The following is a 25,543-nucleotide window of genomic DNA, read 5'->3' on the forward strand; positions in this document are numbered from 1 at the left end:
AATATTCCATTGTGTGTATAATCACATTTTGCTTATTCATTCAGCCATCAATGGACACTGGGCTGCTTCCATGTTTTACCTATTATGATCAACGCTGCTATGAACATGGGTGTACAAATATCTCTTCAAGACCCTGCTTTTAATTCTATTGAATATATATCCAGGATCCAGGGTCATAGGGTAATTCTATTTTGAATTTTTGAAGCACCTCCAAACTGTTTTCCACAGCAGCTACACCATTTTACATTCCTATGAAAAGTGCACAAGGGTTCTAGTTTCTCCACATCCTCACCAACACTTTTTGTTTTCTGTTTTTTTGATAGTTGCCATCCTAATGGGTGCGAGGTGGTATCTCATAGTTTTGATTAGCATTTCCCTAATGATTAGTGATGTTGAGCATCTTTTCATGTGCTTATTGGCCATTTGTATATCTTTGGAGAAATGTCTGTTCAAGTCCTTTTCCCATTTTTTAATTAGATTGTTTTGTTGTTGAGTTTTAGGAGTTCTCTCTATATTCAGGATATTAATTCTTATCAGATATATGTTTTGCAAATATTTTTCCCATTCTATGGGTTGCCTTTTTACTCTGTGGGTAGAGTCTTTTTTTTTTTTTTTTTTTTTTTTTTTTTTGCGGTATGCGGGCCTCTCACTGTTGTGGCCTCTCCCGTTGCGGAGCACAGGCTCCGGACACACAGGCCCAGCGGCCATGGCTCACGGGCCCAGCCGCTCCGCGGCATGTGGGATCTTCCCAGACCGGGGCACGAACCCGTATCCCCTGCATCGGCAGGCGGACTCTCAACCACTGCGCCACCAGGGAGGCCCTAGTCTTTTGACGTATGATCTTTTAAATTTTCATGAAGCCCCTCCCATTTTTCTGTTTATTCTTTTGACGTCTGTGCCTTCGGTGTCATCTCCGAGAAATCACTGCCAAACCCAGTGTCACAGCTTTCACCCTATGTTTGCTTCTAATAGTTTTACTATTTTAAGTCTTACGTTTAGGGCCTTGATCCATTTTTGGTTTTGTTTGTTTGTTTGTTTAATTTATTTATTTATTTATTTTGGGCAGTGTTGGGTCTTCATTGCTGCACGTGGGCTTTCTCTAGTTGCGGTGAGCAGGCTTCTCATTGTGGTGGCTTCTCTTGTTGTGGAGCCCGCCTTCTCTAGGCACGTGGGCTTCAGTAGTTGTGACACTTGGGCTCAGTAGTTGTGGCTCATGGGCTCTAGAACACAGGCTCAGTAGTTGTGGCGCGTGGGCTTAGTTGCTCCGCAGCATGTGGGATCTTCCCAGACCAGGGATTGAACCCGTGCCCCCTGCATTGAAAGGCGGATTCTTAACCACTCTGCCACCAGGGAAGTCCCCCTTGATCCATTTTGATTTAGTTTTTATATATGGTGTTAGGTAGGGGTCCAACCTCATTCCTTTGCATGTGGATATCCAGTTTTCCCAGTACCATTTGTTGAAAAGACTGTCCTTTCCCCATTGAATGGTCTTGGCATTCTTGTCAAAAATCATTTGACTATATATGTGAGGGTTTATTTCTGGGCTCCCTATTCTGTTCCATTGGTCTGTATGTCTGCCTTTATGCCAATACCACACTGTTCTGATTACTGTAGCAAGTTTTGAAATCAGGAAATGTGAGTCCTCCAGTTTTGGGTTTTTTTTTTCAGGATTGTTTTGACTATTTGGGGTCCCTTGACATTCCATATGAATTTTACGATGTGTTATTTAATCTCTGCAAAAAAGAAGTCATTGGGATTTTGATAGGAATTGCATTGAATCTGTAGATCACTTTGGGTAATATTGACTTTTTTTTTAAGGAAAATACTTTTTTATTTTTAGTTTTAGTTTTCTAATATTTACTTATTTGGTTGCTCCAGGTCTTAGTTGCAGCTCGCCAGCTCCTTAATTGTGGCACGTGGGCTCCTTAGTTGTGGCAGGTGGGCTCCTTAGTTGCAGCTCACCGGCTCCTTAGTTGCAGCACATGGGCTCCTTAGTTGCCACTCACCAGCTCCTTAGTTGCAGCTCACCAGCTCCTTAGTTGCAGTATGCGGAGTCCTTAGTTGTGGCATACGAACTCTCAGTTGTGGCATGCGTGTGAGATCTAGTTCCCTAACCAGGGATTGAACCTGGGCCCCCTGCATTGGGAGCATGGAGTCTTAACCACTGCGCCACCAGACAAGTCCCAATATTGACATTTTAACAATAGTGAGTCTTCCAATCCATAAACATGGGATGTGTTTCCATTTATTTATGTCATTTCTTTCAGCAACATTTTGTAGTTACATTGTACAGATCTTTCACCTCCTTGGTTAAGTTAACTTCTAAGTATTTTATTCTTTTTGATGCTATTATAAATGGAATTGTTTTGGTTACTTCCTTTTCAGATTGTTATCCTTCATATTTAGAAACACAACTGATTTGTTTGCGTTGACTTTGTATCCTGCTGCCTTGCTGAATTCATTTATTAGTTCTAACAGGTTTTTTGTGGAATCTTTAGGGTTTTCTACATAGAAGATCCTATCATCTGCAAACAGATTATTTTACTTCTTCCTTTGTAATTTGGATGTCTTTTATTTCTTTTTCTTGCCTAATTGATCTGGCTAGAACTGCCAGTTCTGTGTTGAATAGAAGTGGTGAAAGCAGGCATCCTTGCCTTTTCCTGATCTTAAAGCAAAAGCTTTCAGTCTTTCAACATTGAGTATGATGTTTGCTATGGGTTTTTCATATATGACTTTTATTATGGGGAGTAGTTTCCTTCTATTCCTGGTTTGTTGAATTTTTTTTATCGTAAAAGGGTGTATAATTTTGTCAAATGTTTTCTTCTGAATCAATTGAAATGATTGTGTGGTTATTTTCCTTTCTTTTTTTTTTTTTTTTTTTTTCTGCAGTACGCGGGCCTCTCACTGTTGTGGCCTCTCCCATTGCAGAGCACAGGCTCTGGACGGGCAGGCTCAGCGGCCATGGCTCACGGGCCCAGCCGCTCCGCGGCATGTGGGATCTTCCCGGACCGGGGCACAAACCCATGTCCCCTGCATTGGCAGGTGGACTCTCAACCACTGTGCCACCAGGGAAGCCCTCCCTTCATTTTGTTGAGGTGGCATATTACATTGATCAATTTTCATATGTTGAACCATCCTTGCATTCCAGGAATAAATCTCACTTGGTCATGGTGTATAATATTTTTAATTTGATTTGCTAGTATTTTGTTGGGGATATTTGCATCATTGTTCATAAGGGACATTAGTCTCTAGTTTTCTTGAGTGTTTTTGTCTGGCTTTGGTATCAGGGCAGTGCTGGCCTCCTAGAATGAGTTAGGAAGTGTTCTTCCTCTTCAGTTTTTGGGAAAACTTTTGGGAAAAGTTTGAGAAGGATTGGTATTAGTTCTTTTCTAACTTTCTGGTAGAATTCACCAGTGAAGCCGTCAGCTCCAAGACTTTTCTTTGTTGGGAGATTTTTTTTATTGCTGATATATCTCCTTACTAGTTATAGGTCTATTCAGATTTTCTACTTCTTTGTGATTTAATGTTGGAAGGTTTTGTGTTCCTAGGAATTTGTCCATTTCATCTAGGTTATCCAGTTTGTTGACATACAATTGTTAGTAGTATTCTCTTTATTTCTTTAGAATTCGTAGTGATGTCCCCACTTTCTGATTTTAGTAATTTGATTCTTCTTTTTTCCTTAGTCCAAAAGGCTTGTCAATTTCGTTGAAGTTTTTGAAGAACCAACTTTTGGTTTTATCGATATTCTCTATTATTTTTCAGTTCTCCTGTTCCTTTATCTACACTCTAATTGTTATTATTTCCTTTCTTCTGTTAGCTTTGAGTTTAATTTGCTTTTCTTTTCTAGTTCCTTAGGTTGCAAAGTTAGGTTGTTGATTTGAGATCTCTCTTGTTTTTTAATGTAACATTTATAGCTATAATATTTCCCCTTAGCACTGCTTTTGCTGTGTCCCATAAGGTTTGGTATGTTGTGTTTTTGTTTTCATTAATCTCTAAGCATTTTCTAATTTCCGATGTGATTTCTTCTTTGATCCATTAGTTGTTTAAATGTGGGCTGTTTTGTTTCCACAATTTTGTGAATTTTCCAGTTTTCTTTATGTTATTGATTTCTAACACCACTGTGGTCAGAGACTATACTTTGTATGATATCTATTTTTTAAAATCTATTGAGACTTAATTTGTGCCCTACATATGGTCTATCCTGGGAAATATCCCATGTGCAATCAAGAATGTGTATCCTGTTGTCATTGGGTGGAGTATTCTGAATATATCTGTCAGATCTTATTGATTTATTGTATTGTTTAAGTCCTCTATTTCCTCACTTATCTTCTGCTTGATTATTCTATCCATTATTGTGAGTGGGTACTAAAGTTTCCAACTATTATCCTAAAACTGCCTATTTCTCCCTTCAGTTCTGTCAGTTTTTGCCTTGTATGTTTTGGTGGTCTGTCATTAGGTATGTGAATGTTTATAATTGGTATATTTTCTCGCTGAATTTAACTTTTTATTAACATATAAAGTCCTTCTTTGCCTCTTGTAACCTTTTTTTGATTTAAAGCCTACTTTATCTTGTATTAGTACAACCACTCCTGCTCTCCTTTGGTTACTATTTTCATGGAATATCTTTTTCCATCCCCTTACTTTCAATCTGTTTTTGTCCTTGAATCTCAAGTGAGTCTCTTGTAGACAGCATATAGTTAGATCATGTGTTTTTATCCAGCCAATCTCTGTCTTTTGATTGGAGAGTTTAATCCATTTACATTTAGATTATTACTGATAAGGAGAGACTTATTTCTGTCATTTTGCTGTTTGTTTTTTATATGCCCTATGGCTTTTTTGTGCCTTATTTTTTGCATTCCTCTCTTTTTTTGTGTTTAGTTAACTTTTTTTGTGGTGAAATGTTTAAATTATTTCTTAATTTTGTGTATATTCTATAGCTATTTTTTTGTGGTTAACATGGGGATTACATTTAACATCTTAAAGTTATAACATCTGATTTGAATATAGTGGCTTAACTTCAATAACATACAAAAACTCTGCTACTTTACAGCTCCATCCCCACTGCTTTCTGTTGCTGACGTTACAAAATTACATCTTTATATATTATGTGCCGCAAATATAAAATAATAATTTTTAAAAAACACATTAGTCTCCCAGTTTATGTAGAAAGCAAGATTTGGAATTACAAACCAAAGTTACAGTACTGTATACTAGCCTTTACACTAATAATTGTTTTTCTTTACATGTAATAGTCTCTTAAATCCTGTAGAAAACCAAAAGTATAGTTACAAACTATTGCTACAATAATACTAGCTTTTATAATTGTCCATGTACTTACCATTATTGATATCTTTATTTTTCCTTATGACGTTGAGGTACTGTCTAGTGTCCTTTCATTTCAGCCTGCAGGACTCCCTTGAGCATTTCTTGCTGGGCACATCTAGTGGTCATGAATTCCCTCAGCTTTTGTTTATCTGGGAATGTCTTGATTTCTCCCTTACCTTTTTTTTTTTTTTTTTTTTTTTTTTTTTTTGGCTGCATCAGGTCTTAGTCGCAGCACGCAGGATCTTTGTTGAGGCATGTGGCATCTTTCGTTGTGGTGAGCAGGCTCTTTGTTGCAGCGTGTGGCCTTCTCTCTAGTTGTGGTGTGCAGGTTTGTTTTCTTTCTCCTCTCTGGTTGTGGCACACAGGCTCCAGGGCGTGTGGGCTCTGTAGTTGTGGCGCACAGGTTCAAGAGTGGGTGGGCTCTGTAGTTGGCAGCACGCGGGCTCTAGTTGAGGCACACGAGCTCAGTAGTTGTGGCATGCGGGCTTAGTGGCCCCAGGGCATGTGGGATCTTATTTCCCTGACCAGGGATCGAACCCATGTCCCCTGCATTGTAAGGTGGATTCTTTACCACTGGACCACCAGGGAATTCCCTCTCCCTTACTTTTGAAGGACAGTTTTGCCGGATATAGCATTCTTGGTTGACAGTTATTTTCTTTTTGCACTTTGAATGTATGGGCCTACTGTCCTCAGGCCTCCAAAGTTTCTGAGGAGAAATTTGCAGATAGTCTTATTGAGGAGCCCTTGTATTTGATGATTCACTTCTCTCTTGCTGCTTTCAAGACTCACCCATTGTCTTTGGTTTTTGAAAGTCTGCTTATAATGTGTCTTGGTGTGGGTCTCTTTTAGTTAATTTTACTTGGAATTTATTGAGCTTCTTGAATGTTTATATTCAGCTTTTTCATCAAATTTGGAAAGTTTTTAGCCATTATTTCTTCAATTTTTCTCTCTGTCCTTTTCTCTCTCTTCTTCTGGGGCTCCCATAATGTGTATGGTGGTCCACTTAATCATGTCTCACACATCCCTTAAGCTCTGTTCACTTTTCTTCATTCCTTTTCTGTTTCTCAGCCTCGATAATTTCCTTTGTCCTATCCTGAAGTTCCCTGTTTCTTTCTTCTGCCTGCTTAAATCTGCCTTTGAATCCCTTTATGAATTTTTCATTTTAGATACTGCATTTTTTTCAGCTCCAGAATCTCTTTTTGGTTTCTTTTTAGGTTTTCTATCTCTTTATTGATATTTCCATTTTGTTAACACATCATTTTTTTGACTTTCTTAGTTCTTTACGTATCTCTAAGGCAGTTGTTTCAAAGTCTTTGTCTAATATATCTGTCATTACATTTTTTTCAGAGACAGAGTCTTTTGAATTGACCTTTTCCTTTCAGTGGGCCATTGTTTCTTTGGCATGCTTTGTGATTTTTCTGTTGTTGCTGAACACTGGACATTTGAATCTAATAATGTGGTAACTCTGGAAATCCGATTCTCCCCCTTGCCAGGGTTGCTGTTTTTTGGTTTTGGGTTTTTGTTTATCATTTTTGGTTTTTTGTATCGTTGTGAACTGTCTCTGTGCCCAGGATCAACCTGAGGTGTTAACTTAATGCCTTCTTATGTCTTTGCTGAGCCTTTCCTTGGGCATGTGCAGTCACTTCGTAATGTTCCCCATAGGTGCAGTTGTGTCTGAATGTCCTAGTCTTAAATGTCTGGCTTCCAAAAGGGGAAAAGCAAAATTGAAGGAGGGAACAAAAGGCACAGGCCCTTTAAATCTCCCGGAGGTCAGTTCAGCTGGAGGGGGAGGGGCTTGCCGCCACAGAGGGGGTGGTGGAGTGGCAACAATGGCTGCCTGCTTCTGTCTGCACCTCTGAGATCAGAAACAGCAGTCGACCATTAAGGTACAAATCCCCGGTATCTGGAGGACAGGGTCCTGTTTACCCACCCTCGCTCCTGCAAACTGCGTGCAAGCTGCTCCAGGAACATGTGCACGGCTGGCTGCCACAAGACCGAGGGGTGGGGGGTGGCTACCTGCTACTGTACTAAGAGCTGAAATTGACCAAAATGAACCAAAAAAATTTTTTTTATTGGAGTAAAATTGCTTTACAATGTTGTGTTAGTTTCTGCTGTACAGTGAATCAGCTATATGTGCACCTATATCCCCTCCCTCTTGGACCTCCCTCCCACCCTCCCATCCAACCCATCTAGGTCATCACAGAGCACCAAGCTGAGCTCCTTGTGCTATACACTAGCTGTCTGTTTTACACATGGTATTGTATTTATGTCAAACCTAATCTCCCAATTTAAAATTAACCAGAATTTAAGAGTCCAGATTAACCCTGGAAGCTGTAAGTTTTCAACAGACTCCAGAGTTCCAAAACAGTTGTACCAGATTCTGCTCGTACAATTTTTGTCTAAGTGAGGAGACAGATTCCTGGTGCTTCCTACTCTGCCATCTTCCCCGAATCCTCACTGGAATCATTATTTTCAAAATGTTTGAGACCGGGTTGCTAAATTTCTCTCCTAGAAGACTGTGTGGATATAGAGGTTGCAGGCAGCTGGAAAACTGCCTGATCCCTCAACACCCATCTCCTGTGGGGAGGGATGGAGCTTGTACCCTCCCGAAACCCCAAACCCCCATCAACCCCTTGCCCCTCATGCCAGATGGAGGGAGGACTCCAATCATGGTGAGCTGGTACTCTGAGGTATTCAGATCTTGTCACTGCGTCTTGTCTGAAGAGAGAGATAGCTTGCCGTTTTATTGGTCTCACAGTCGTCTTTTCCCTAAGTTCTTGAAGGTGTCCTGTGCATTTCTCAGCCTCAGAATTCTCTTCTTGAAATGGGCAGGTAAAGGTTTGCCTCGTTAGAGACTTACACGATAGAGTCAGCAGGATGCTGTTTAGGAGGTGCATGGAGGAGGCGTTGGCTGAATCATAAAGTGAGAGCAGCTGTCCTCTTTTCACTTCTCTTTAATCCTTCCTGTTTAGTCAAGGAGAAAGTCTCAGTCGGCTGCTAATGTCTGTAAGGCCTCTTACACTCCTGATCAGCTTTTCCACAATGCGAGGCCAGGCCTCAGGCCATAGGCAGCAACGCCCAGGTCCCGTTCAACGGGCATCATTTTGGTTTTGTTTCCCTTGGGTTTCTCTTTTAGGGGTTACCTTCCATGCAGGGCAAATGATACTTTAGAAAATCAAGTTCAAAGTGAAATGATTTCTAGAAAATTTTTAAGGAAATGCTACTCTGATTCTCAGATAAGGCAAAAATGTCCTCCAACATGGGTAAAAAAGTCTTGGAAATTGTATTTCTATCCCTAAAGGGTAAGATTGTGGGAGAGTTCACGTTATATATTTCCACAATGTTTAGAACTTTTCAAATGAGTGCAGATTATATTTTATAGCAGGAAAATAATCAAGAGCTATGGGAATGATCATTTCGTTTGGAAAGAAGATCATTGGTTGAAGGCAGTATGGTGCTTCAGTTAGGAAAGCGCCTCTGGGTTCAGCAGAGGTTTTACTCCACTCTTTGCTTCTTGACATCCCAGAGTCCATTTCTTCATCTGTAAAATGAAGGCAATATCTGCCTTGAAAGGTTGATTGAGGATCCACTGAGGAAATGCAGGTGGAATACTGTAGCATGATGCCCAACCTGTGCTGAGAACCCAATATATGAGATTAGCATCAACTAGCGTCGGCTGCAGATGGGCAGTCCCCTCACTGTGCTATAATCTTTATATGAATTATTGTCCCCCATCCTCAGAATGACCCTGCGAAGTAGATGCAAAATCATCACCGCATTTGCAGATGAGGAACACATGGTACAGGAAGGTTAGGAAACTTGCCCTAGGTTGAGCAACACAACATGTTGCGATAAGGATTTGCACCCAAGCCTCCTGACCCCAAAGGCTCTTTTATCAGCTCCACAGATCCCTGTGAGATGGGCTGATATTAACCCTGCTTGACATACAAGCGAACCATGGTCCAGAGAGGTCAGGGACTCGCCTGGTGTCACCTGACAAGTCAGTTTGGGGCAGTGGGGCTCAGAACTGAGGCTCCAACCAACCAATCCCCTAACCCCCCGTCCCAGCCCCAAGCCTTTCTTCTACCCGTGTTTTGTGTGTCTGGGCACTGTCAGCTGGCATGGGAGAACATCAGTCAGATGATCCATCCCGGAAACAGAATTCCTCTTCTAACTTCAAAGAGTCCAGCTTTCTGGTCACTGATCTTCAGTCTTCTTTCACTTTCAAAAAAGTGTATTCAGTTTAAACCATACAGGTAATACGTGACTAAAGTCTCTTTGCAGAAAGCTAAACGCCTTACACATCAGGCTAAAATCTCCATTACTCACTGCTTCCCGCCCCAGGTCCATCCTCTCCCAGTTTGAGGTAACCAGTTGGGTGTGTTGCCTTCCAGAACTTTATCTAAGCCGTCGCATTAAAAAAAACAAGCACGGAAACTCCCTGGCGTCCAGTGAGTAGGACTCTGCACTCTGACTGCCGTCAGGGAAATGAGATCCCACAAGCTGTGCTGCGCAGCCAGAAACAAAAAACCTAAAACAAAACAAAACAACAACAACAAAAAAAACCCCAAAACACTTAAATTGAGCTCACTCACTGCGAGGCCCTGTTTTAAGTGCTTTACATGTATTAACTCATTCACACCCCTGTGAGGAAGGTACTGTTATTATCCTTGTTTTATAGATGAGAACATTGAGGCTCAGAGAGGCTATACGACCTGCCTGAAGCCTCACAGCCTGAAAATGGTGAAAAGTTTAGTCCCAAACCTAGACAGCCTGGCTCCAAAATTCATGCTCTTACCCTCTAAGTTATAAAAACATGTTATTATAGAACTAGAGTATTGGTGTTTTGTTTTATATGTATTCTTCAGACAAATGATGTCATATTATGCATATCATTATACGTGTGTCTTGTCTATTCAGTAATACATATGGAGGATCCAGCCGCATCAGTGGCCTTCATGCCCATAACCCAGAGGTGTGGTAAACCAAACTATATTAGGTTATGAGTTGTTCAAACGCAGCTGCAGGATTTTCTTATGTAGTGCACTCTGTGCCTTGCGGGCCGTGTGGCTCTCCCTGTAGATTTCTGCCAAGCAGTTTGGTTGTAGAGTCAAAGGGCAGACACATTTTTTTTTTTTTTTTTTGGCTGCGTTGGGTCTTTGTTGCTGCACACGGGCTTTCTCTAGTTGCGGAGTGGGGGCTACTCTTCGTTGTGGTGTGCGGGCTTCTCATTGGGTGGCTTCTCTTTTTATGGAGCACGGGCTCGAGGCGTGCGGGCTTCAGTAGTTGTGGCTCACAGGCTGAGTAGTTGTGACGCACGGGCTTCAGTAGTGTGACTCTCAGGCTCTAGAGCGCAGGCTCAGTAGTTGTTGCAACGGGCTTAGTTGCTCCGCGGCATGTGGGATCTTCCAGAACTCGAACCCGTGTCCCCTGCATTGGCAGGCAGATTCTTAACCACTGTGCCACCAGGGAAGCCCAAAGACCGGACACATTTTAAGTTTTAGAAATCATTGCCAATTTGCCTTTGAAAGCGGGCAGACCAATTTCCAGGCTGTGAATTCGAACCTCAGGATCTAACTTCTCTTCTTTACATCCTGAGCCTTCTTCATCCCCTAAATTCCAAAACCAGCACAAGATTCCTCCGGGATCCTCGCTGACCGCATGGCTGGAGATGAAGGCGTATTTCCAGACCTCGGCTCCGTTTTCAGTTTGGTGTGGGCATGAGAGGAGGTGGCAGGGCCACCAAGCGGGGGCCTGATGCTGAGCGCAGGAGGAGTGTTAGTTGTCAGTAGACACCCTTAGGGTCTCATCTAAATATGGCCACCTCGGTGGCCTTCCCATCCCCAGCCTCTTAGCAGGCAAGACTCATTCGGCTCTGGTTTGCTGGGGAAGCAAGACACCGGGTATAAGGGAGCAAGGAGCCATTCTCCCCAGTGGGAGTGGAGAGCTGGGTGACAGGGTGGCCTGGAGCAGTAGTCCCCAAGCTCACCTGGGCTGCCTCCAAAAGTGCTGATGCCTGTGTTCTGCCCTCAGAGGTTGTGCTGTGATTGATCAGGAGTGCGGCCCACTGGAAGTTTTAAAACCCCGGATGATTCCAACATTCAGACAAGTTTGGGACCCACTGCCCAGGACTGTGCTGGGCAGGACCCTTCTCACGGAGGCCTCACCGGCCACTTCCTGTGGGTTCTGGGTCCAAACTGCCAGGGCTGAGCGGGAGAGGCAAGGCCACTACCTGGCCACCTGCCGTCTGAGCCAGGCCAGGGCTGCCTGTGGACACCCCGGTTTTTGCGGGGCGGGGTACATCCAGAAACCCTCGGGGGTCTTTTGGTGGAGAGTCTGAGCCTTCCGAGCAGGAAGGTAGCTGGGGTAAAGGAGACAGTTTCAATTCTAGTGATGGGGGCTGGGACCCAGCTTCCTGGTTTCCAGTGACAAGGAGAGAGAAGCCTTGTTGGATTTGGAACAGGGACCTCCCAGGCCCAGGCCTGAGGACCAGAGTGCAGGCTTGTGCCACCTCCACAAGGGCTTGGAGGCAAGAAGATGTTTGTTCAACTCCCAGCTCTGCGACTGTCTAGCTAGTGACCTGGGGAGGTCCCCTCACTGCTGGGAGCCTCGGTTTGTGCTTTGGTAAAGCATGTGACTGCATTTTAAGTCCTGCAGGACCCTGTCATTGTGAGGGACAATAAAGATGATTGTTTTCAAAGGAACAGTATTCTCCTGTGTCATCATCCCCCCATGGAAATGTGCTGTGTCAAGGACCCCTCTTGCCCGCTATGCCAGCTTTTGTGGGTGGGGGAGGAGATGGCCGCTGACGTCCCCCTGAAGGTAACTCCTGTGGGGCCCCATAAGAAGAGGGTGATTCCTGGGGTGGGGCTGTATCGGTCCCCCAGAAAGCGCCCACTGGGTCAGTCTGGTCCCACTTCTGCTTCTTATTTGCTGTGAGTGTCAGCAAGGCCTTCCTTTCTCGGGACCTCTGTTTCCCAATCTATAAAATGGGCCTGGCATGGACCCCACTGCCAGGATTCTTCCAGCTCTCTTCCCCTTTGCATCTGGGCTCAGGCATCCTCTGAAGCCTCGGACTATGATCAACCACCCTGGGGGGAAGCAGAGGTCCTGGGTTCCCGGTCATCAGCCCTGTAGGGCTTGGCGTGGAGGATTCCCAGAGGGCTTGAGGGCCTCTGTGGACTCTGGTCCACCCTGGTGTCCCCAGGCCTGACCTGTCCACTCAGTCCTGAGAAACCAACTTCAGTAGCACTTTCTTTTCTCAATTTCGGTGATATTTTGGTCCAGATGTCTTGAGGGGATGTCATGGCCGGGGGTACTGACCCCACCAACTGCGTCCTTCCTGATCCTGACGTTAGCGTTGGCAGCCTTCTTAGTTGTGTCCCTCTCTTCCCGCTGCCCGGCCTCAGTCGCCCCCTTCTGTCCTCTTTTCTCCCCACCCGGGCCCAGGAGCTGGGGCAGTGCCCGGGGGGGACAGGGCTTCCAGCCTCCTGATCCTTGGCCTGACCCTCCCAGACAGCCCCGGGAACAGGGACAGCAGGTGGTGTCGCCCTTGTAGAGATGAGGAAACAGATCCCAGCCAGTGGGAGGGGTGCTGCCAGCACGTGTTACTCCTGAGCCCCAGGCTCAAACGGGCTTCCTCTCCATCCAAGCAGGAAGAGGGAAGAAGCAAAAGAATAGCAGCCAGGGGCTTCCATGGTGGCACAGTGGTTGGGAGTCCGCCTGCCGATGCAGGGGACGCGGGTTCGCGCCCCGGTCCGGGAGGATCCCACATGCCGCGGAGCGGCTGAGCCCGTGAGCCATGGCCGCTGGGCCTGCGCGTCCGGAGCCTGTGCTCCGCAACAGGAGAGGCCACAACAGTGAGAGGCCCGCGTACCACAAAAAAAAAAAAAAAAAAAAAAAAAAAATCCTGCAGTGCACAGCTTTGTAACTAAAAATTCTGTGTACCTCCATGATTGTTTCCTAAGGCTAGAATGTTAGAAATGGAATTGCTGAATCAAAGGGCCTACAGACTTTTTAGGCTTTCACTACATGTGTCCCTTGCCTTATATTAGTACTCCTACCAGCAGGTTGTTTGAGAGTTCCCGTTTAGAAGGGGAGAATTTGCTTAGAGAGAGAGAGAGGAGACGGTCTGTATTAGCTAGGATTATATTTCACTGTGAATAGCAGAAAGGCCCAAGCAACAGGGGTTTACACAGAATAGAAATGTATTTCCTTGTCATGTAATAGAAATTCAAAGTCAGAGAGTCCAGGGCAGGAAAGCTTTACCCTCCATCTTCCTCAGTACTGGCTTCTACCTCATAATCCAACGTGGCTGCCCAAGTTTCAGTCATCACATCGGCATTCCAGCCAACAGGAAGAAGCAAAGAATGATATACAATATTTCCGCCTACATCCCACTGGCCCAAATTTAATTACATGGATACATCTAACTGCAAGGGAGGCTGAGAAATATAGTCTATTCCAGATGACCAGGGAATATTCAGGGGTTCTAGTACTAAGGAAGAAGGGAAGAACAGATCTTGGGGGACAGCTAGTTGTCTCTGCCATGAGCTTAGCTCACACAGAGAGCAGCACAAATGGGTCCATGGAAACAAGAATGAGTAAAGCATCGTCAGGGCATTATCCACGGGGAATGAACTAGACCATTCCAGAGCCAATACATAGGCACAGATTAATTTTGTAAAAGATGCAGAAGAAGGAGATTAATTTCTGGGACCGAGCTCTGGGCAATGGCATTGAGACTCCACGGAGTGGCCACTTCTTTGTCTTCTGTGTCTGTCTCTTCTCTTCCCCTCAGATGTAGGGGGTGGTTTGTGACTGCCCCTCTTGGCTTCCCCCAAGCTGAGTTGTCCCCCAGCTCACCTGCCTACCTGGTCCCCGCAGGGCTGGGCTGCACATGGACCCCATCAGCCTCCAGCTGGGCACCGAGAACCTGTGCGGATGTCTCGTGAGGCTGCTCAGCAAAGACCCAGAATGGCTGAGCGCCAAGGTGAAGTTCTTCCTCCCCAACATGGACCTGGGCTCCGAGGACCAGTCCCCAGACACCACACAGAGGATAATCCAACAACTCAGCAAACTGCACACCCAGGGTCAGAGCACCTGGCAGGAGTTCATCCACTGCGTGTGCATGGAGCTGGACGTACCACTGGACCTGGAGGTGCCGTTGCTGAGCACTTGGGGCCACGGAGACGGTAAGAGCGGCCGTGAGCAGTGCAACGCCGCCAGCTAGCCCCGGGGTGTGGGGAGCCAGAGAGGCTCAGGTGGGGCCGGGACCTGTCTGGCTCAGAGACAGCATGGCCAAACCAGGAGCAAAATTCCATGTTTCTGCGCACCTCCCGGAGCAAATGCGCTAACACCACCAAATCCGCTGGGGACCTGGAGGACTCCTCCTTCCACATTGTACCACCCCAGTTGCCCAGAAAGGCAGGATGCACAGAGAGAAAGGACCAGGCGACTTCTTCCTGCCAGGAAATTCCAAATAGCCTGTAACACCCAAGAGGTTTCTTTTAGCAATGCAGTCAGAAAGTCATAGAGAGAGCCCTCTGACTACTGCTTCTGCGCAGGCTGATTGAACTCTGTTCTGTCCAGCGAATATTTCTTGGGCTCTTTCTATTTACACAGCACCGTGGGGAAGCACAGAACACTGAGGGGTGACGGTGTTCTTGGAGAGAAAGTGAGAACTTACTCAAGAACTCTACAAGGCAGAGTGCAGGGCAGGCGGGGAGGCACAGTGTACACACACACGTACGTGCATGCGCACAAGCAGGCATAAACGCGTGTGCGTGCACACGCATACCTGTATGTGCACAAACCTTTAGATATGCACACGTGTCTGCCCCCAGCTGCCTTCAAGGCTCACCACCAACTGTGCCCTCCACAGGTCGCTGAGTGTAGATTTCTCCCTTGCTGGGAACCCACCCTAAGGGATGAGCCCCGAGCCAGACATGGGGCCAGAGCTGGTCCCAGGGCATCCTAGCACATGCCCGTAGCATGTTATCTCCTCCCCTCTTCCAGGCTTCCCCAGGCAGCCGGAAGTTGGCGAGGAAAGCCGAGCAGACTCTCAGCTCCACCCTGGTAAGGCCCGGGGCTGGGGAGTGGGAGTGGGGGTGAGCATGCGAAGTCCTCACCTCAAACCCAGAGCAGGCTGGTGGTGGCTGGTCACAGCCGATTCCCATAAGCCAGCCTCCTCATCCTTGGACCCATCTGCACGCTTCCCAGGTCCCTCACCACGACACCCAGCCTCACCTGCACCCCCTCTCTGCCCCTCAAGGCTTTGGCCTGTCCTGATACATGTTCCCAGGGGTCTAACCTGGAGCCTCCTGGGAGAGTCTGAAGTTGTCAGCCCTTGACCACTGCCAGAATCCCCTCCCTGGTTTCACTAGGGGAAGCCCAGTCTCACTTCCCTGTCCCCAAGCCTCAGGGCCTCGTGCTCCAGCCGCACAGACTCAGGCCCCTCACCATTCAGACACCCGCAGGCCTGACACTAACCACACCCAGGGAGCCTCTGACTGGTATTCTGATGGAGCGCAGCGAGGTCAGCGATCAGATGGTCCGCCTCACTGATTCATAGGCCACACTCTATTCAGAATCTTTCTTTCATTTTTCTTTTTACTGTGGTAAATTACATGGAATATTACCATCGTGACTACTTTTGAATGTACAGTTCAGTGTATTAAATACACTCACATCGTCGTGCCACCACCACCATCCATCTCCATAATTCTTTTCATCTTGTAAAGCAAACTCTACCCATTAAACAATAACTCTCCATTCATCCCTCCCCCAGCCCCTGGTAACCACCATTTACTTTCTCTCTATCTGGCTTTAACTACTCTAAGTACGTTGTATAAGTGGAATCATACAATATTTGTCCTTTTTGACGAGCTTATTTCGCTTAGCATAATGTCCTCAAGGTTCATCCATGTTGTAGCAGGTGTCAGAATTTCCTTCCTTTTTAAGGCTAATATTCCACTGTATGTGTAAATCACATTTTGCTTATCCGTTCATCCTTCGGTGGACTCTTGGGTTGTTTCCATATTTTAGCTATTGTGAATAATGCTTCTATGAATATGGGTAAACAGATATCTCTTCAAGACCCTGCTTCAATTCTTTTGAGTATATATCCAGGACCCAAGGTCATATGGCAACTCTATTTTTAATTTTTTGAGACACCTCCACAGTGTTTTCCACAGAAGCTTCACCATTTTACATTCCTACCAACAGTGCACAAGGGTTCCAGTTTCTCCACATCCTTACCAACACTTTTTGTTTTCTGTTTTTTTGATAGCTGCCATCCTAATGGGTGTGAGATGGCATCTCATTGTAGTTTTGATTCGCATTTCCCTAATGATTAGTGATTTTTAAAAAATATTTACGTATTTATGTTGCACTGGGTCTTAGTTGTGGTATGCGGGATCTTTAGTTGCAGCGTGCAGGGTCTTTAGTTGTGATGTGTGGACTCTTAGTTGTGGCATGCGGGACATAGTTCCCCAACCAGGGATCGAACCCGGGCCCCCTGCATTGGGAGTATGGAGTCTTACCCACTGGCCCACCAGGGAAGTCCCAATGACTAGTGATGTTGAGCACCTTTTCATGTGCTTATTGGCCGTTCATATATCTTTTTTGGAGAAATGTCTGTTCACGTCCTTTGCCCATTTTGAATTGACTTCTTTGGTTTTTTGTTGTTGAGTTTTAGGAGTTCTGTCTATATTATGGATATTAATCCCCTATCAGATATATGTTTTGCAAATATGTTCTCCTATTCTGTGGGTTGCCTTTTTACTTTGTGGGTAGGGTGTTGTGATGTATGATTTGAAACATTTTTATGAAGCCCAGTTTTTCTGTTTATTCTTTTTTTTTTTTTTTTAAATAGGAAATATTCAGGTATTAGTACTTTTTACTTCTGTTGAACACATCTCTTGAGTTTTATTAATTTTGCTTATTTATTTTTGCTGTGTTGGATCTTCGTTTCTGTGCGAGGGCTATCTCTAGTTGTGGCAAGCGGGGGCCACTCTTCATCGCGGTGCGCGGGCCTCTCACTATCGTGGCCTCTCTTGTTATGGAGCACAGGCTCCAGACGCACAGGCTCAGTCGTTGTGGCTCAGGGGCCTAGTTGCTCCGTGGCATGTGGGATCTTCCCAGACCAGGGCTCGAACCCGTGTCCCCTGCATTAGCAGGCAGATTCTCAACCACTGCGCCACCAGGGAAGCCCTGTTTATTCTTTTGATGTCTGTGCCTTCGGTGTCATCTCCAAGAAATCATTGCCAGTCCCGGTGTCGTACACTTTCATCTCACGTTTGCTTCTAAGAGTTTTATTGTTTTAGGTCTTACATTTAGGCCCTTGATCCACTTGGAGTTAGGTTTTGTATTTGGTGTTAGGTAAGAGTCCAACTTTATTCCTTTGCATGTGGATATCCGGTTTTCCCAGCACCATTTGTTTAAAAGACTGTCCTTTCCCCCACTGAATGGTCCTGGCATTCTTGTCAAAAATCACTTGACCATATATGTGAGGGTTTATTTCTGGGCTGTCTATTCTATTCCATTGGTCTTTATGTCTGTCTTTATGCCCATACCACACTGTTTTTGATTACTGTAGCTTTGTAGTAAGGTTTGAAATCAGGAAGTGTGAATCCTCCAGTTTTGTTCCTTTTCGGGATTGTTTTGACCATTTGGGGTCCCTTGAGATTCCACATGAATTTTAGAATGGGCTTCTCTATTTCTGAAAAAAAAAAAAAAAAAGGCATTGGGATTGTAATAGAGATTGCATTGAATCTATAGGTCACTTTGGGTAATATTGAAATTTTCAACATTATTAAGTCTTCCAATCCACGAACATATGTTTCATTTATTTATGTCTTCTTTAATTTCTTTCAGCAACATTCTGTAGTTTTCATTGTACAAATCTTTCACGTCCTTGGTTAAGTTAATTCCTAAGTATTTTGTTCTTTTTGATACTACTGTAGATGGAATTATTTTGGTCATTTTCTTTTCAGATTGTTCATTGTTCATGTATAGAAATGTAACTGAGTTTTGTGTGTTGACTTTATATCCTGCTACTTTGCTGAATTCATTTATTAGTTCTAATAGCTTTTTTGTGGTTGTCTTTGGGGTTTTCTGCATATAAGATCTGATCATCTGCAAACAGAGATAAGTTTACTTCTTTTTTCCAATTTGGATGCCTTTTATTTCTTTTTCTGGCATAATTGCTCTGACTAGAACTGCCAGTTCTATGTTGAGTTGAAGTGGTGAATGTAGGCATCCTTGCCTTGTTCCTGATCTTAGAGGAAAAGCTTTCCGTCTTTGACCATTAAGTATGATGTTTGCTGTGGTTTCAGAACCTTTATTTCTATAGAATATTGACTTTTTACTTATAGCTGTGCATGGCTATAACAGAAAACATCCATCCCGTAACCCTAGCTCCCCAATAAACCAAGACTGTTTGATACCTGCTCCCTCTGTCCCTTATCACTGAGCTGGAATACTTGTCACCTGGCTGTGACCAGCCCTGGTTGATATTTAGCGAGTGAGTCCGTTATTAGTAAAAGACTCATTAAAATATTGAAATACAAGGGAATTCCTTGGTGGTCCAGTGATTAGGACTCAGTGCTGTCACTGCCGAGGGCCCAGGTCCAATCCCTGGCTGGGGAACTAAGATCCTGCAAGCCGCTCAGCACAGCCAAATATATCTTACACTGATTCCAGCCCCTCTTCGGGACCCCTGGGTTTCCCTGCAGACCAGCATCTAAAAATTTAACACGTGGCAGGGCAAGGGGCCTGCTCCAGCGGCCGTTCTGATTGCTCACCAGTGCCTGGCTGTAGGAGTGTCCTGCTTTACTTCCTAAAATCCTTCCATAGCCCTCTGTCTTTCTTCCTCCCGTCCTTTCTGTCTCCCCTTCCTTCTTGTTCTCCTTCTTCCTTCCTTCCTTTCCCAACCTCTTCAGAAAGGTATTAAAGCGACTCTTGAAAATCCATGCAACCAGACAAGAACTCATGAAACTAGTAAGAGAAGTGAGGAAATTTGGAAGATGTGAAATAAGGGGGATAAAACACACTGGTCCAGGAGGGAGGGCACAGGCCTGACCAAGCCTCGTGGAAGCTCCACTTTTCCAACCAGCAGTGCCCTCGACAGAGCTGGGTGCTTTCCAAGCCATTTAGTGCTTGAGGCTGTTGGCTGCGGGTCCTGCGTCCTGCATTCTGGGCTGGGAGACCCCCAGGCCCAGAGCCTCCAGCCCTCTCACTTGGGCCTGGGACCCCTCTGCAAACAGGAACTGATGCTGATGCAGCCTTTGCCTGCTGCCTGCCTTCACTCAGTCCCTGAGTGTGGATATACTTGTCTGGCTGCTGCCTGTCTGTGGAATGGAGCTCCCTGAAGGTGCTGGCTACCCCCTCAGCCCAGGCGCCCAGACCTCACCCCTTACTCCTTCCTTCATGCTTTCCAGGCCTCAAGCGGCCTCATCAGAGCTGTGGTTCCTCACCTCGCCCAAAGCAGTGCAAGAAGCAGCAGCAAGGTGGGTACCAAGGTGGGGAGGGACCCGAACACTGGATTGGATTGCCTTGGGGCAAGGACACAGATCCTGGACTCTGTCCCCTGATAACAGGCTTCCAGTCACGGGCCCCCTGACTCTTGTCTTCCAAGCTCCCAGGAGGGAAGAAGAGGAGGTCCTGGGTGGGCAGAGCAGAGAGCTAGGTCTGGCAAGGAAGCACCTTGCCCAGTGGGCCACAGCGGGGCTTCTCCAGGGATGGCTCAGCTGAAGGAGTTCAAGGCATCCCAGCAGGTCGCAGCTTCACCATCCAGGCTTTTCCGGGGACACTCCCATGTCCTCAGGCTTGAGGGAGCTCCAGGGATGTGACCAGCATGACCTCAGAACTGGGCTCCCATTGGCCAGTTTAGGGCTGAGCTGGATAGCAAGGCAGAAGCGTTGGGGGCCCCTGGGAAGACATGGGGGCTGCTGTGGACCGGTCAGGCCGGGACAGAAACTTCTGTAATTCTCCACCAGTTGTCCCACCAGCTGGGAAACCCAGCCCCATGGGGCATAGCCAGAGGATTCACAGCTGGTCACAGGATTCATATCTGTATAAAATAGGACACTATGTCAGCTGCCCCCCCCCAGCAGGGGTATCCAGTGTCCCCCAACAGTGGCCCTGGGCCCTCCCCTGGGCCACCCAAGATCTCCCAAATGACCCAATTAAAGTCAACACCCGGCAATATAAGTATTGACTATTGACCAGCTTCCGCAGTTTTGATTGTTCAGTGCCTGGGCCCACAGGGTGTTAGTGCTTATCATGGGCATCACACAACTGAAACACTGTGGGGATGGGGGCCGTGGACAGGTTACTTCGATATCACAGTAAAAGCTTGTTCCAATAAGATATTGCAGAGGAAGTGCCCCCTTTCCCCTCCCCCATCTCGCTGAAAACCTTACACCACTTACATTGTTGCAAAACAAATAGAGCCGTGGTCCACACTTCCCCATTCCTACCTCCCTGTGTAAACGGCTGCCAGAGCCTGTGCTTCTGTAGAGCCAATTAATTCTAGGAATTTGGGGGGCACAAGAGCACCTGTGTGCTCTTGCCACCCCCCACCCCCATACGTACATGGCCAAGGGTACAGGCTCCCAACAACCTGATACTGTGGTGAGTGGCGCGGGGAGGCCCCCCGCTCTCATGCAATCTCCCTGTCCCCTACAGAGCTGGCCAAGAGGTACCTGCAGCTGCTTAGGACTTCTGCCCGGCAGCGCTATGCCGACAGAACCCCCAGGCCAGGGCAGCCGCTTGCCTTCCCCCAAGCCTACATCCCTCCAATCTTGCAATGGAGCCGGGCCTCAGCACCCTTCGACACTCAGGAGGGGGCTATTACAGGGGACCCCAAGGCAGAAGATGGCACCGACGTGAACATTCGGGACCTCTTCAATACCAAGGCCAACAGGGGCCCAAGAGTGACGGTGCTTCTGGGGAAGGCGGGCATGGGCAAGACCACGCTGGCCCACTGGCTCTGCCAGAAGTGGGCTGATGGTCAGCTGGACCGCTTCCAGGCCCTGTTCCTTTTCGAATTCCGCCAGCTCAATGTGATCACAGGTTTCTTGACGCTACCCCAGCTCCTTTTTGATCTGTACTTGAGGCCTGAGGCTGGCCCCGAGGCCGTCTTCCAGTACCTGGAGGAGAATGCTAATGGAATCCTGCTGATCTTTGATGGGCTGGACGAGGTCTTCCACCCCTGCTCCAGCAAGGAGACTGCAGGCCCTGAGGACCCAGCATCAGCCCTCACCCTCTTCTCCCGCCTCTGCCATGGGACCCTCCTGCCTGGCTGCTGGGTAATGGCCACCTCCCGTCCAGGGAAGCTGCCCGCCTGCCTGCCCACCGCGGCGGCCACGGTCCACATGTGGGGCTTTGACGGACCACGGGTGGAGGAGTACGTGAGCCACTTCTTCAGCGACCAGCCATCCCAGGAGGCTGCCCTAGCAGAGCTGCGGGCAAACAGACGTCTGTGGAGCATGTGTGCCGTGCCCGCTCTGTGCCGGGTCGCCTGCCTCTGCCTCTACCATCTGCTCCCGGGCAGCTCTCCAGGCCAGTCTGCGGCCCTCCTGCCCACCATGACCCAGAACTACGTGCAGATGGTGCTAACCCTCAGCCCCCGAGGGTTCCTGCCTGCCGAGTCCCTGCTGGGTCTCGGGGAGGTGGCCCTGCGGGGCCTGGAGACAGGGAAGGTCATCTTCTCTGCAGGTGACATCCCTCCACCCGTGGTGGCCTTCGGGGCTGCCCTCGGCCTGATGACCTCCTTCTGTGTGTGCACGGGGCCTGGGCACCAGGAGACAGGCTATGCCTTCACCCACCTCAGCCTGCAGGAGTTTTTTGCTGCCCTGCACCTGATGGCCAGCCCCCAGGTGGACAAAGATACACTCTCCCAACATGTCACCCTCACATCTCGCTGGGTGCAGCGAACCAAAGCTAGACTGGGCCTCTTAGACCACCTTCCCACCTTTCTGGCGGGCCTGGCATCCTGTGCCTGCCGCCCGTTTCTCAGCCTCCTGGCACAGCGGGACGAGGCCTGGGTGGGTACCAAGCAGGCAGCAGTGGTACAAGCACTGAGGAAGTTGGCCACCCGCAGGCTCACGGGACCAAAGGTTGTAGAGCTGTGTCACTGTGTGGGTGAGACACAGGTGCCTGAGCTAGCTGGCTTCACAGCCCAGAGCCTCCCCCATCAAATGCCCTTCCACAACTTCCTGCTGACCTACGCCGACCTGGCTGCCCTGACCAACATCCTAGGGCACAGGGATGCCCCCATCCACCTGGATTTTGAGGGCTGCCCCCTGGAGCCCCGCTGCCCTGAAGCCCTGGCAGGCTGTGGGCAGGTAGAGAATCTCAGGTGAGTGTAAGGGCAGGGGAGCTCTGGGGAGGACCTGGGAACATCCCTGGGAGAGAACTGGACTTTTGGGAGAGCGGAGGCCAGCCAGTCTCGGCAGAACCCTGCTGAGGAAAACTGAGGAAGAATCTTGAATATCAGAACAGATAGGTCCTTCCTTACTGCCCCTTAGCCTGCGACACAGTGAGGAAGCTCCTTGCCCCTCCAGGAACTCTGGGGTCCAGTTAGATCTCCTCTACTTCTGGTTTCTGGATTCAGTCTTTCCCTCTTTTTCTCTCAGTCATGGGCTGGAGCATCTGATCCAGGCTGTGCTATTAGACCCTCTTTGCTTTGGATAGGGTATTTAACCTCTCAGCCTGAGTTTCTTTATCCCTAAAATGAATCAGTAATAATACCTACTTCATAGGGTTGTTGGGAGAATGAGATGAAATAATGCATGAAAAACACTTCGTGGCACAGTTCCTGGCACAGAGTAAAGGCTCGATATGTGTAGTAGCTAGAGAAAAGTTTAGGCTGCAATAACAAAGAATCCCTCCCCCCCCATATACAGTGGATTAAATAATGTGGTTGTTTTTGTTTTTGTTTTTTTTCACTCTTATGGAAGACTCAGAGGTAAGTGGTCCAGGTCAGTGGGATGGCTCAGCTCCACATGGCCATGAAGAGACCCAGGTCCCTTCCATGGTTGCAGCATCATCTCCTTGGGCATCTTGATCTGCAGGGTCAAAGCTGGGTCACAGACACATCTGTGCTCTGGCTTGGGGGAAAGTAAAGAGAGAACACGGATTAGACATGCCCAATGGGTTAAAGCTCAGTCCTGGAAATAGAGCACATCCTTTCCACGCACGTTCCACTGGTGACAACATATTCAGAGTCGTATGGTCACACTGAGCTGCAGGGGAGGCTGGGAAACACCACCTCTGGCCGGGAAACCATGTTCCCAGTTATAGCTACAGCAGAGAATGGATTTTGGTAGATGATTAGCAGTATCTGCCATAATATGTATTTGTTACTACTACAACAGTTACAGCAACAACTACTACTATTGCCATTACTGGATTAAATTCCATCTCTCAGAGGAGGGAATGGATGATGAGCTCTAAGCCCTGCCCACCATTGATCTTCTGCCACTTTGCCTCTTCCCGTGGCAGCTTTAAGAGCAGGAAGTGTGGGGACGCCTTTGCCGAAGCCCTCTCCAGGTGCTTGCCAACAATGGGGAGCCTGAAGAAGCTGGGGTGAGTCAGGGCTGGGGACCAAGATGGATCCTCAGCCGGCGATGCTTGGAACTCTCCTCCCGCCCCTCAACCCTACAGAGGGCAGATTCCTGGTTGGTCCCCTTTCCCATCCCCATTCTTCCCACTATCTTTGCTTACCCTGTAGGTTAGCAGGAAGTAAGATCACTGCTCAAGGCATCAGCCACCTGCTACAGGCTTTGCCCCTCTGTCCACAGCTGGAAGAGATCAGGTGAGTGAGCTCCAGGAGGGCTCGCTGGCTGAGGGGAGGATTCACTGTCCAGGTCCCAGGGCCCCCCTTGAGCCTGGACTGGGTCCTGTAAATTCCATTAGGGTCTGGCCACGACTTTTTCAGTGAGACCCATAGAGGAGAGGCATCAGTCCAAGAACTGGGTGGGACTGGATCCAGACACAAGGCTCCCAGAGACCCCAGAGAAGTGCTAATATTTTGGGACATCTTGAAGGAGCTTGAGTTTTGAGGGTCCCTCCCTTCTTTCTGTGACCCTGAGAGAAGGGATGGCGTTGTGTAGGCAGGTGCTGTGTGGGTACACATAAAGGCATGAAACACACACATACACCCACATTCACGCACATATGTGCACACACACTTGCACTTGCCTGCTCACTTAAGTATATGCCACACATACATGCACATGTGCAGCACACACATGCCTGCACATGTTCACTGTTTCTGATCCTTTGTCCTGACCAAGTGATTACACACAGAGGCACCCTTATACTCTTCAGCTGTTTTGTCCATCTAGCTAGGAACCCAGGCAGGGCTGTTTGTGGACCCCATTTGACAGGTGGGGAATGTGAGGTCAGAAAGGAAAGTGCTTGGCCTAGGGCTTTGGGTGAATCAGGACCAGAGATGAGGCTGCAAGCAGCTTCTCCTGCATCCCAGTCTGCTCATCGCCTGGGAACCAAGAGGCCCTGCTGAACTCAGGCCTCAGGCACATCCCAGACAGAGCCTAGAGAGCAGGGTGCTGGCTCGCCTCATCCCACCTCAGGAGGCTTTCACAGTCCATCATCTGGATCCCTTGGGCCACCAGGCAGAAACTCTCCCAGAGGGACTGAACTGGGATGGAAGTGAGGCCAGCAGAGGGCCTTTCCTCCTAGCTGGGCCTGCTGGATACCACAAACTTCTCGTAGGCCCCTATCTCAAGTCTCCTGCATGAAGATAGCCACGCCTGTCGCCTGCCACCTGGGGCTCCCAAGTTTCTCACCCCCAGGGCTGAGGGACTGGGCCTCGGTCTCCCTACAGTTTTCGGGACAACCAGCTCAAGGACTGGGAGGTGCTCAGCATCGTGGAGGTACTGCCTTGCCTGCCGCGGCTCCAGAAGCTTGAGTAAGCCGTCTTTCCACCACCCCTGCCTGAGTGACCTCCCCCTCCTCCCTTGGAGAGCAGAGAGAGTCTGGGGTGGATGGGATGGGGGATTCACTCCTGACACCTTTGCCACCACAATCGTGCAGCCTGAGCCTCAACAATGTCTCCGTGTCAACCCTCCTCTCCTTGACAAATGTGGCAGTCACATGCCCCACCGTCAGGATGCTGCAGGTCAGGTGAGCAGGAGGAATGGGGTCCTGGCCTTCAGGGTCTTGAGAAAAGGGGAGGAGAAAGTGGGGA

The 25,543-nt window shown here is 47.8% G+C and overlaps 1 protein-coding gene across 2 annotated transcripts in view; it reads left to right on the plus strand.

The window, feature by feature from the left end:
* The window catches only part of NLRC5 (NLR family CARD domain containing 5), a 92,695-nt gene that overhangs the window by 21,990 nt on the left and 45,162 nt on the right, over positions 1-25,543 (plus strand). Inside the window, exons 2-9 of one of the 2 annotated variants that reach the window (XM_060083225.1) lie at positions 14,212-14,519; positions 15,343-15,402; positions 19,767-19,835; positions 21,016-22,690; positions 23,836-23,919; positions 24,065-24,148; positions 25,181-25,264; positions 25,390-25,479. In XM_060083225.1, coding sequence (XP_059939208.1) covers positions 14,225-14,519; positions 15,343-15,402; positions 19,767-19,835; positions 21,016-22,690; positions 23,836-23,919; positions 24,065-24,148; positions 25,181-25,264; positions 25,390-25,479 — 2,441 coding nt within the window. In that variant the 5' untranslated portion in view covers positions 14,212-14,224. Of the gene's footprint in view, positions 1-14,211; positions 14,520-15,342; positions 15,403-19,766; positions 19,836-21,015; positions 22,691-23,835; positions 23,920-24,064; positions 24,149-25,180; positions 25,265-25,389; positions 25,480-25,543 lie in introns of those variants that run through there. The other variant, XM_060083226.1, reaches the window with a different exon arrangement.

Source organism: Mesoplodon densirostris, chromosome 19 (genome assembly GCF_025265405.1).
Source record: "Mesoplodon densirostris isolate mMesDen1 chromosome 19, mMesDen1 primary haplotype, whole genome shotgun sequence".
NCBI lineage: Eukaryota > Metazoa > Chordata > Mammalia > Artiodactyla > Ziphiidae > Mesoplodon > Mesoplodon densirostris.